Source organism: Sander lucioperca, chromosome 10 (genome assembly GCF_008315115.2).
Source record: "Sander lucioperca isolate FBNREF2018 chromosome 10, SLUC_FBN_1.2, whole genome shotgun sequence".
Lineage (NCBI taxonomy): Eukaryota > Metazoa > Chordata > Actinopteri > Perciformes > Percidae > Sander > Sander lucioperca.
Window position 1 is genome coordinate 39,687,766 of NC_050182.1, and position 13,507 is coordinate 39,701,272.

Consider the following 13,507-nt stretch of genomic DNA (forward strand, 5'->3'; position numbering starts at 1 on the left):
CTATATATATATATATATATATATATATATATATATATATATATATATATATATATATATATATAGATATCTATCAATATCTATATATATATATATATATCAATATATATAGAGATATATATATATATATATAGAGATATATATCTATAGATAGAGATATCTATCTATCTATCTATCTATCTATATATCTATATCTATAGATATATATATCTATAGATAGAGATATCTATCTATCTATCTATCTATCTATATTTTACTGTATTTAAGGCACTTACGTAGACTATATGAATGGTTTGAGTGGATGGCTGTTTGTATGTTAGCATAGGCATAATTTACAGGAGGGATGGGGGGGTTACAACCTCCCCAATAGTCAAAACTGGCCAGTGTAACCCCCCCTCAACAACCTATTATAATTTCCCTTACATAAATAAAGACACTTGCACTATAACATGATGAAGAAAAGGACCAAATTGTTGCAGAAAAAATTCACCTGAATGCAGAAAATGAAGTGTTTGATGTGTTCAAAATTAAAATTTTGCTCAAAAGTGGAGATCCCCCCCTGTTTAGAGATGACTGCATGAGTGATGGTCGTTTCCTGTTTTTACCTTTTAATTCACATGGATAAAGATCATTTGCTTTGTTAGTTCACCCGGCTGGATGGTGCTCCATCATTTGTTTCAGTTACAAAAACACAACCTTGAATGATCATTTAGGGAAACTCAATTTGCTGCTTCAGCAAAATAGGAACGATAAAGATTCAATTGACGGATCAAATGTGTGTCGCTCGGACAGCAGCGTAAGCCTGACCTGTCTAATCTACGAATGAGAAAAGTCCAATCTACGACTGTAGGGTAGAGTAGAGGCGGAGAGCTAAAGCCACTCATGACTGGAAACCAGGAAGTGTCTGTGGAACCTTTTCATAGCCACAGAAATGTGAAAAAAACAGAAGTGGCGCTTCAACTCTGAGTTCAAGCCACACCGTCTGAAATACAGACTGGACTGCAAGGTTTGGGAGGAAAAATAATAGTGAAAATGTGTTGAATCATAAGCAGAGGAGTGATGCAGTGACTGTGTGCAGAGGACGGTGATGCAACACTGCCACCTGCTGCACACTGCAGCCACCGCACTAATCTATGCTCTTATTATAAGTATAAGCATATTGGAATATTGCAAAGACTGGGATTCAACAAGATGGATGGTTACAAGATTAATACCATACTTTTACATGAACCCATACACAAGGCCAAATCATACAGTATAGAGCAGGGGTCATCAACTACATTTTTCCAAGGACCAGAATTGTTCTAAGCAGACACTCCGGGGGCCACACTTTAAAATAAAGAAAATAAAATGTATTTATACCTAATACGTCTATGCTTGTTTGATATTTTCACTTTCTTACTGAATGAATGCTATATTTTTTTGCATGCATTAGTGTGAGGAAACTCCTAAAAAACATGGCTCTTTAACTAAAAAAGATCTCAGACTGGGAGGATGGTTAAAGTCTGTGATTACAGAGACATGGTTGTTGTAGTATGCAGTGTCCTGATTGGTGGAAAATGCTTGCAGGAAGAAAGGCCTGTTGTCAGGTAAAAATGTCACTGTCAAAGAGGCTGAAGCGAAAAGTTGACGTGGAAAACCCAAGCTTTGATGATGAATGGACTGATAGGCAGGCTACTTTTTTAATATTTGATTTTATTGTTATTTTTTGCTCGAAAATAAAAATAAAGAAATCAGAAAAAAATAATCACTTTGACAGGAACGTCCATCTGTGTTGTAACACTGACATAGGAACAAGTCAACATTTTTTCTTTTTCTGTGCCCAATAGTCAGCTCCATTAGACGTCGATGCAAAAGAAGGTTCAAAGAAAAATCACTCCTTGAATAATAATTATCCATCAGAGTGTGAGGCACATTTTAAATCACTCTTAAAAGCTCTGAATGAAATGATGTAACCTTCAGAGGCGCTTTGAATCTATTCAATTGTTTTGGGGAAGTGTTTCCTGGACTTGAACTGACTTCAGTTTGGGGTGTCCTTGGGTACAAAAACCAAAAGAAAACTTCACGGCACTCTCTTTTTAAACTACTTAAATGCCTTTATTGTAATGGAATAGACATGTGAGAGAGCACCTTGGAGTTTTCTTTAGGTTTTTGAGCTTTGAATGTAGTTCGAAGTTGGTCATTCAAACCGTTGAAGTGAATCTTTATGCATAGCCGATCATGTGGTGATCATGTTTTCATCCATCACATCATGGAACTATGCCGATTTAAACCCCATGAGAAAGACGAGCTCTGATTATAATCCTTCCCAATTTGCCTGCGTCAGTGATAATCGGATTGTGCTTCATTCCGAGGCTTTATCGCGCTTTATGACCACCAAGTTTTACCAGACCATCTCTGGTAAACATCTCAGTCTTCCGGTGTGTGTTGAAAAAGTGCAGACATAACAACATCAGACCTGCAGACGTCATGTGAACAGATGCTTGGATGCTAGAAGCAGGCAAAGCTGCCCATGTGTGTGTGTGTGTGTGTGCATGCGTGCGTGCGCGTGTGTGTGTGTGTGTGTGTGTGTGTGTGTGTGTGTGTGTGTGTGTGTGTGTGTGTGTGTGTGTATATATATATATATATATATGTGTGTGTGTGTGGCTCAGACAGCTGCACAGCTGTTCAACATAGTGTGTGAGAGGCAAACAAGAACTAACCGTTGCCATGGCCACAGGATGAAAGGTTACATGGGTATGTGTGTGTGCGTGTGTATGTGTGTGTATGTATTTGTGGCGTGTGTGTTTGTATATGTGTGGTGTGTGTGTGTGTGTGTATATGTACAGTATATGTGGTGTGTGTGTGTGTGTGTGTGTGTGTGTGTGTGTATGTATGTGTGGCGTGTGTGTGTGTGTGTGTGTGTGTGTGTGTGTGCGTGTGTGTGTGAGTCACCCCCAGTCACTCCCTAATTGGCCACAGGAGAGAGGAGGCTGTATCACATGGTGTGATGCCTCGCTGCCCCGCTCTATCCCTCTAACCCTCTTTATGTCCGTCTTCCCCTGTCCTCCACTCCCCTCCATCAGCTGACACTAATCTGCTATCCCTCTATTCATGCTCCCCCTAAAAAGCCCTAATGAGCTCCCAGAGGGCATGGCTGCCCTGGCAGAGCTGCGGCCGCTGCCACCCCCACCCCAACCCCGCCCCCGCTAGGTTAATGGAGTACAGTGAGGTTTGGACTGAACTGTACTTTGATGGTCAGGTTTTGAGTACTGAGTGTATAAACAATTGTGTCCCTGGTAGGTAATGGGCTCTGATGTGCAATATTAACGTGTTAGCAAACACACATCAAAAACTGTATCTGCTAAAGTGTTAGCATGGGACCCTGTTGTCATTCAACACTGTGTACTGTAGGCTACAATGTTAGCATGAGGTGAGTCTATATATCATATGCTGTATATATAACGACGGTTCATTTATGGTATAGTTCCGGCGCCGCCGAAAATTTCCACCGGATGTCCCTCACTTTCCGCTTTCTTTGAGTTAACTTTTAAACTCCGGTCGCATAGAGCAACATCAACGTTACCGACGGAAAATGTCCAGTTTTGAATAGAATGTAGATGGTACAACAAGGCAGGCCTGCTTGGTTCTTTCGGGGAGTGATTGTAAAGATTTACAAAGAATATGTTTAGGGCATTTCCTCTCTAACTGGGAGGTTTTGGGACTGATTGGTGGGATTGTTGTGGATGAAGTACACACGGAGATACACTGGTAAGAGCTAATGGGGTTTAACCATGTATCAGCTAATTTAAATAGCTCACGTTACTGTATTGTGTCAACAGGTAACTTCAATTAATATTGTATGAGGCGTTTTTTTTGCGGGGTGCAAATGTTCCATCAAAACAAGTTCCTTCCAGAGGCTATTTTGCTGAGTCACCGTCGCTGCGTCCGGAGCTTAGCGCTGCCCAAGACGATTGTGATTGGTTTAAAGATACGTGAACAACCCCTGACCGTTAATTCTTCTATCCTGGGAATGCTGTGTGGAAGGGCCAGACCTTCCTCCGCAGAGTTGTGGAGATAGATCTGGCAATGCGAGACTAGTATGAGGCCTGGTGTTAATAAGCATTGTGTATGCTAAAGTGTTAGCATGGACCGCTGCTGTCATTTAGCACTGTGTAGACTGAAGTGCTGCAGTAGCATGGAGCCTACAGTTTAGCTGGTCAATGATAATGCTAACGGAAACATGTTGGTTTTGGCTCCTGAGAATCACTGAAATTCACAGTTATACATTTATACAGGGAGAAATCCATCTCATGGCACAGTTTATAAAGCTTCATGGAATCCTAATAGGATTCATGTTTGTATATGATAGAGTTATTAAAGTAGTCCATGTTATCAGCATACATTATCATACAGAACAAATAGTGACAGTAGGGCCCATGCTAATCATTTAGCATACATTATGTACAGGCTCCATGCTAATACTTTCTCATAAAGAAATGTGAGTGTGAGTATCCCCCATGCTTAACTATTATAAAATGGGCTTTTTTTTTTAGATTATTTTTGGGGCATGTTTAGGCCTTTATTGACAGGACAGCTGAAGAAATTAAAGGGGAGAGAGGGGGAATGACACGCAGCAAAGAGTCGAACCGGGCCTGCTGCGTCGAGGAGTAAACCTCTATTTATGGGCTCCCATTCTACCAACTGAGCTATCCGGGCGCCCTAAAATGGGCTCTTTATTGTTTCTTTGGCCTCGGGTTACAGTAAGTACGATTCAGTTTAGTGAGGGTAAAAGACGTTAGTGAGGGTTTACAGCATGATTGTAGTCACTGTGTAGAACACCGCCGTGCTGTGTGACGTGAAAGGTCTCTCACCTGGTTTGAAGTGCGGCAAAGAGTTAACACCAGGCCAGGTGTCCTCAGATGGGGTGCCGAGGACCTGGAAAACACACCGAAGATGGAGATGAGAACAAGTGAAATAATACCAAACAATACTGCTAACTCCAGCAGTTTTCAAATAAACAAAACCAAGTCAACCATCTTCACCAACACATTCTCCCTCCAATCGCGTCAAAAAGCGACCCTTGGTCAGGTATCTTGGGAGTTTGTTATCGATGCAAAAAGTCTCCTTTAGCGTCATATTTAGACGCAAAAAGTCTCCTTTAGAGTCATATTTAGACGCAAAAAGTCTCCTTTAGAGTCATATTTAGACACACTTGGTCGGGACTCTTGGCGTCACTTTTTGAGTCTCTGGGTCGGGACGTACGTTTAACTGACATGCAACACAAGAACGGGACAGTTAGGTTTAGGAAAAGATGGTGGGTGGGGTTACAAAATCTACGTTTCTGACACACGGGACAAGAACAGGACACGAACCCCGGTCTCCTGGGTGAAAGTCCTGTGTTGTTTGACCTATCCACCCCCCCAACCAACCTCCCTAAGGATTTTCTGTCTTTCATACTACTCTCTACCGTTGTCTCTCTTAATACTACGTCATCTTACAGCACCGCGGTCAAGATTTCTGCGTCGGTATCTGACGCTGAGAGACACTGACCATGCGTCAGTATTTTACGAGTTAGGAGTAGGGACAAGTTGTCCTCTGTTTAGTGGACACATTTATTACATAATTAGAAGGATCACAAACAAAGGAAAGAGAGACTCTGCATCAATCGATCACATTCACTCATTTTATTATTTGTATCAATTTAAATACCAATGACTAACATATTGAAGAAAACTCGAGCACTTGTAATATCTTTTTTTTTTAATCAAATATAAATCACAAAATCCTTAATGCATCATGTGAGTACTCACAAAACACTGCAAATGTCAATGAACAAATGATGAACTCTTAGTATAGTGCTCTTGCGAGTCAATAATGTCAATCAGAGGTTCTCTAGTCTATATCCTTCGAGTTCCACTTCCGGGATTGCACCCGTGCCGCAGGAAATTCCACCGGATGCATGTCTTTTCCGTTTCCTTCCTCTTTCTTTGTGTTGGTGTTCTAAACTCTGGTGGATTTCTGAGGACTATGGTTAACTGCTCCTCAGATCTCTGCAGGTAAATCCAGACAGCTAGCTAGACTATCTGTCCAATCTGAGTTTTCTGTTGCACGACTATTTTGCAGCGACTCTGTGCGGAGCTTAGCACCGCCCATGGCTACTGTGATTTAAGAAAGATTTTTAAAGATTTAAAGAAATGCCAAAAAACCAGAGCAGGTTTTCCTCCCATCCCTGAATGCTGTGTGGACTAGCCAGACCCTCATTCAGCGCACTTTGGAGGAGGGTCTGGCAATGCGAGACTAGAGGTTCTCAGACAAGAAAACTAGGTAGCAAGTGTAAACTATGTGTTATGGATTATACAGTAGATGTTGTTCCGTAGTAGTTTTCTGGTTGTGCTAGTAGGAGCATGAGAAAGAGAGCGACACTCTGCACCATGACTGGCTACATATCCAATTGGATTTGTAGGCCGGGATGTTTCTGCAGCAACACAATACTTAATTCAGAATAGTTAGACCCATATTTTGCCTTTAAGAAATATTTTTCCTGGCTTAGAATGGGTCTTTTGGGGGGGCTACACACCACAGGAAGCACGATCGGTCCACTTACAGTAAAGGCATGTCTGTGTTACCTTATTTGACAAAAATCTATGCATTTTCCTGTTATTTCTGACAATTTGATGAACAAAAATGTATCTTATGCTTGAGTAAATTAAGCCCCAATTAACAAAACTGGTTAGAGTTTGGTAAATTGCTCCTAAACACATTGAGAGAGGATTTTAATGTGTATTTTTATTCTCCCTTCTTTTTATTTTGGCCCTCTGGGGCTAGGAAAACCTCTTTGGGGGGCGGCAAAAATTCCTCTACGCAGGAAAAACCCTGTTAGTGCAACTTTTATGGACAGGCTGGCTGAGTTGTCACCAGGGATGGAATGTAACTAAGTACATTTACTCCAGGACTGTACTCAAGTACAAAATGTTGAGGTACTTGTTCTTTACATGAGTAAATGCCACTTTCTACTTCTATTCCTCTACATTTCAGAGAGAAATATTGTACTTTTTACTCCACTACATTCATCTGACAGCTTTAGTTACTAGTTACTTTACACATTAAGATTTCTGCACACAAAACACATGTAGTTTATCAAATCTGATGTTTTATTCTAAAGTAAACTAGCCAACAATATAACGGCCTACAAGTCCAGCTGAGATGATTAGACCATTAAACACACAACTGTTTGGATCCTTTACACTTTCTACAATGGGAGGAGAGTTCTTTACTTTTAATACTTTAACTACATTTTCCTGATGATACTTACAGACTTTTACTTAACATTTTCAATACAGGACTTTTACTAGTAACAGAGTATTTTTTACAGTGTGGTATTAGTACTTTTACTGCGGTAAAGGATCTGAATACTTCTTCCACCGCTGGTTCTCATGCACACAGCCTGGCTTTACGATGACAAAAGCCAGAGCAGCGGACATGCCTCCCACCTGATCCATCACAGCGAAACAGCATAATCGTTTCCAGATTGTCTCTGATCTGCAGCAAGCCGCAGCAGAGCAGCTGCTCCGGGATCAGCTGCTCCGGGATCAGCTGCTCCGGGATCAGCCTGGGTGAGTACACATGCACACACTGACTGGAGCTGTGTTGTGGGGTCACTGGGATGCTCTTTAGATGGCTCTTGTTGGCACGGCTGTTGTCTCACATAGCCAGACCTTCCTCCACAGCTCTGCGGAGGAAGGTCTGGCTAGTCAACACAGCATTCCAGTATAGGAGAAAAACATGCTCTGGTTTATTAGCATTTCTTTAAACCAATCACAATCATCTTGGGCGGTGCTAAGCTCTGAGCGGAGCAACATTGCCTCTGCAAAATAGCCTCGGGAAGGAACTTGTTTTGGTGGAACGTGTATGTTCAAAAGTTGTTTTAGTCGTGCAACAGAAAACTCAGATTGGTACCGGAGCAATCCCGGATGTGGAACGTCGTGAATATAGACTAGCATGGCTGAGATCAGATGTGGAATGTAACTAAGTACATTTACTCAAGTACTGTACTTCAGTCCAAATGTTGAGGTACTTGTACTTTACTTGAGTCTCTTCTTTTCATGCCACTTTCTACTTCTACTCTTCAGAGAGAAATATTGGACTTTTTACTCCACTACATTCATCTGTTACAGCTTTAGTTACTAGTTACTTTACACATTAAGATTTCTGCACACAAAACACATGTAGTTTGTCAAATCTGATGTTTTATTCTAAAGTAAACTAGCCAATAATATAACGGCCTACAAGTCCAGCTGAGATGATTAGACCATTAAACACACAACTGTTTGGATCCTTTACACTTTCTACAATGGGAGGAGAGACAGATAGAGACAGAAAGAAAGACATAAAGAAAGAAAGACATAAAGAAAGGAGAGACAGAAAGAAAGGAAAGAGATGAAAAGAAAGACAGAAAGTAAAGAAAGAGACAACTGTTTGGATCCTTTACACTTTCTAAAATGCGAGGAGAGTTCTTTACTTTCAACACTTCTTCCTGCCCAGCTGCCCGCAGTGGGGTTTAGAGCCTTCAGCCATTGTGCTCCTCTCCTTTGGAACTCCCTCCCGCTATCCATCCGTACCATAGAGTCTCTACCCACATTTAAAACCTCCCTCAAAACCCACCTTTTCCGAAAGGCCTACCCCACATGATACACTCTCCATCAAAATAATGGATAGATTTCTTTATTTTAAGTTTTCTATCTCAATCTTTTAAATGTGTTTGTTTTACTTTTACTAGTAACAAAGTATTTGTACAGTGTGGTATTAGTACTTTTCACAGAGTATAGTATGCCACATACACAAACAAATCCTTTGTCTTTAAAGTGGCATGACCAAAGTGAAATAATAACATTAATAACTTTACTTGTATAGCACCTTTAAAAACAATAGTTTATAAAACTTTGACAGTGGAAATAAAAGACAAACAAATCAATACATATACCCATAAATACACAACATTGTAATGAGCACTGGAAGAAGTATTCAGATCCTTTAAGTATAAGTACTAATACCACACTGTAAAAAATAAGTAAAAGTCCTGCATTGAAAATACTACTAAAGTAAAAGTCTGTAAGTATCATCAGGAAAATGTAGTTAAAGTATTAAAAGTATTTTTAGAAAGTGTAAAGGATCCAAACAGTTGTGTGTTTAATGGTCTAATCATCTCAGCTGGACTTGTAGGACGTTATATTGTTGGCTAGTTTACTTTAGAATAAAACATCAGATTTTATAAACTACATGTGTTTTGTGTGCAGAAATCTTAATGTGTAAAGTAACTAGTAACTAAAGCTGTAACAGATGAATGTAGTGGAGTAAAAAGTACAATATTTCTCTCTGAAATGTAGCAGAGTAGAAGTAGAAAGTGGCATGAAAAGAAAAGACTCAAGTAAAGTACAAGTACCTCAACATTTGGATTGAAGTACAGTAATGGAGTAAATGTACTTAGTTACATTCCACCACTGATTCTAAGTGAAAAAAAAGAAAGATGGTTCGGCTAGAATGACAATGAGAAAGAAGATACAAAGATGGCAAGTTGAATAAAAAAACAGAGGAATTTACAAAAGGCCAGAGTCTTGTTCAACCTAAATTATGTTGGCCTGTTACTAACACATGGTGGTCATAGGTGATGTAATAACTAAGAACGGCACTAGAGTGCAGCAAAGCACCGCGAGGCCGACCACAGTCAGACTGCAATGAGAGCAGTCGGAACAAAGAGTTCCACGTGCAAGCTCAGCAACGGAACTTCGTTTGGAAAAAAAAAAAAAATAAAGCCCTATGGTCATTCCTCTAATTTGTGTTTAGAGGCAATAACCAGTTCTGGGAGAATGTCATTAATTATTTGAACATATAACACAATACTAACAGTGGTGGAAGAAGTATTTGGATCCTTTATTTAAGTAAAAGTACTAATACCACACTGTAAATAGACTCTGTTACAAGTAAAAGCCCTGCATTGAAAATGTTACTGTAGTAAAAGTCTATAAGTATCATCAGGAAAATGTAGTTAAAGTATTATTTTAGAAAGTGTAAAGGATCCGGACAGTTGTGTGGTCTAATCATTTCATCTGGACTTGTAAAAGCAAGGATAGGCAACATCACTGACAGCAGAAGAAGATGAACACACTAGCAAAATATATAATCCCTGAGGTTTTGTTACACACATGACAGTAGGTAGTTATGATGTCTGGTACCATCAGACCAGCTATGGGACAAAGGAGTAGCCTACTAGGACTGTGTCTTTGACATTATTGACATATTATCCCACATCAGATCCTATTTATATGCCTTCAAAACGGGAACTTAAAGGGTAACTACTGTTTTGTTACAACCTGGACCCTATGTTTCTATGTTTTTGTGTCTAAGTGACTGATGGGAACAACAATCTTTGACATTGCTCCAGTATTAATGCAGTCGGCAGCGGCGAAACAAGCTACAATGTAAGTTAATAGGGCAATTGTGCAGCTTGTATTTATGTTCACAAAAGTGCTCGTTTTGCCACTGACAGGCTCAGATTAATATTCTAAGTGTCTGATAACATTATGAAAAGGATTTCTAAGGAGGTCGACCTGCTACGCCTTGCAGTGCCCTGCTACGCCATGCTATGCCCTGTTACATCCTACTACGCCCTGCTATACCCTGCTACATCCTGCTATGCCCTGCTACATCCTGCTATGCCCTGCTACATCCTACTACGCCCTGCTATGCCCTGCTACATCCTACTATGCCCTGCTACATCCTACTACGCCCTGCTACATCCTACTACGCCCTGCTATGCCCTGCTACATCCTGCTATGCCCTGCTACATCCTGCTACGCCCTGCTATGCCCTGCTACATCCTGCTATGCCCTGCTATGCCCTGCTACATCCTGCTACGCCCTGCTATGCCCTGCTACATCCTGCTATGCCCTGCTACATCCTGCTATGCCCTGCTACATCCTGCTATGCCCTGCATCGCCCTGCTATGCCCTGCTGCATCCTGCTATGGCCTGCTATGGCCTGCTACATCCTGCTACGCCCTGCTATGCCCTGCTACATCCTGCTACGCCCTGCTATGCCCTGCTACATCCTGCTATGGCCTGCTACATCCTGCTATGGCCTGCTACATCCTGCTATGCCCTGCATCGCCCTGCTATGCCCTGCTACGCCCTGCTATGCCCTGCTACGCCCTGCTATGCCCTGCTACATCCTGCTATGCCCTGCAGTGCCCTGCTACACCATGAACTACTACAACTACTATTTCTAGTCATAGTACCATTATCTTTATTATGACTATTATTGCCACTGTTCATCACATCCCCAACCGGCACCGTCAGACACCGCCTACCAAGAGCCTGGGTCTGTCCCAGGTTTCTTCCTAAAAGGGAGTTCTTCCTCGCCACTGTCGCACTGAATGCTTGCTCTTGAGAGAATTACTGGAATTGTTGGGTCTTTGTAAATTATAGAGTGTGGTCTAGATCTAGAAGTGTCTTGAGATAATTCTTGTTATGATTTGATACTCTAAATAAAACTGAATTGAATTGAATTTTAAAGAACTCTTTGGTTAAGGTTAGGTACCGATTGTGGCCATGCTGAAAAGAAACTGGCATTGACTTTAACAGGAAACAAACTGTTTCCACTGTTAAAGGATAGGTTCACCATTTCGCTTCAAACTACACTTTCTTCAAACATTAAAACATCCTTTGCTTGCTGGAATCATTCCTTCTGTTGGTACTGGACATTACAATATTCCTGTCTAATGTTCTTTCAATGTAAGTAATAGAGGACAAAAGCCACAGTCCCTGTTGCAAAAAAATGTATTCAAATGTTTCTCTGAAGCTACTATGAAGCTGCAGCGGTCTGAGTGACAAATAAAGGGGTTCTGTTTCAATGTTCATATGTACACCCGTCTATTGAAAAGTTGTGAACATATTTAAAGTCACACGTTCCGTTTACTTCCTCCTTAGATGGATTCATGGCTCTGCATACAAGTAGTCATGCTACATTCACCTTTGCTTTAGACAGAGTGATGATTCACGCTGCTGCTAGACAACTTTGTCCAGTAAATGTAAGCCTGGTGTTCTGAAAGCCTGGTGGCCCACCGGGCCCAAGTTGCCAGGACTAAATCCACTGGGAATTATTTTTTAAATGTATTTTTAAGACGTTTTTTTAAATTACAATTACAGTGGGCGGCTCAGTTGGAACCTCAAGGCTGATTTATGCTTATGCATCGAATCAACGGCGTACCACCGCAGACCCCTCTTCGTCGCCGCGAACCCCTCTCCGAGCCCTCCGCGTAGCTCGACGTGCACCTCCAAAAATTTGTAACTTTGTAACCGCAAGGACTGTGATTGGTCAACTGGTCCAGTGTGTTGATAGTCGGTGTTTCAAGCAGCCTTCTGTGGGGAGTAGCAACATGCACTGACATAAGATTAGCAAATAAACTCATATAGACATATTTTGGTTACAATGACGGGGTTATCCGTTTGTAAAGTGTCTATATGTCAGTAACGTTTTGAAATTTGCAATTCGCCAGCAAGCAGTACTTTGTGGGCAGTTGTGCTAAAGTTTGCTTGCTAACATAATATAAACTGGCTGGCAGACACCTCGCAAATAACCTCAGACTTATCACCCCCTAGTGTTATGGTGTGAAATGCACCGCGATGCAAAGCAACCCCGACGCAGAACTCCAAAAGGGTCACGACGCCATAGGAGGGACGGCGTAGCTACAGCGTGGCGTTGACGCAGAAGCATAAAACAGCCTTTAGACCTAACTTTCCATACAGCTTTTTGCACTGACTTAATGTAGGCCCCAATCTGTCTTATAGCTTTTTTTAAATTCTCAATTTTGCGATTCCGTCCATTATTCTGTTATTACAGAAACTATTAAGCTCTACACTGATGCTGCCATCAGGCTATGACTCCAGTCCCCTAGTCAAGGTGGAAACCCTGAGCATGTTTGACTTTTGAACAAATGATGCTGATGCTGCGATTTGTTTATTTTTCTCCCCTCTCCATGTCCAACATGGAAAAATCTCTTTTGCTGAGACAGTGAATTCCCAACGCAGCACAGACAGACAAATGGACATATGAAACAGCGCGTTGACAGGGAAGACATGGCCGCCCACTAGGGAAGGCAGGCCTGTGTCTGTGTTCATCAGCGTACAGAGAGAAAGTTCTGACACGGAGGAATTCCTGTGAGGTCGCAGGTCATCACCCTGAGCTCTGCATGCACATTCTGCTGGACATACATACCATCCCCCCCCGCCCCCCCCTGCCAACTCAACTCAACTAACTAAGTTACAGACCACCCAGACAGCCAGACAGACACAAACAAATAGTATGTCTGACCTTTACACAGGAGCCCCCAATTATATTTATGTTGCCAGAGAGAGAAAGAAGAGGTAGTCAATGCCCTGAAGTGAGACGGACTTACAGGGATCGAGGAGCTTCATAACAACGTGATACACATTACTTACATACACGTAGATTGGGGAAAGAAATGTTTAAG

General features: G+C 41.5%; 1 protein-coding gene across 3 annotated transcripts in view; it reads right to left on the reverse strand.

Moving 5' to 3' along the window:
* The window catches only part of cdk14 (cyclin-dependent kinase 14), a 246,282-nt gene that overhangs the window by 71,899 nt on the left and 160,876 nt on the right, over positions 1 to 13,507 (reverse strand). For all 3 annotated transcript variants that reach the window (XM_031322846.2, XM_031322849.2, XM_031322848.2), the window contains one exon: positions 4,854 to 4,917. In XM_031322846.2, coding sequence (XP_031178706.1) covers positions 4,854 to 4,917 — 64 coding nt within the window. The remainder of the gene's footprint in view (positions 1 to 4,853; positions 4,918 to 13,507) is intronic.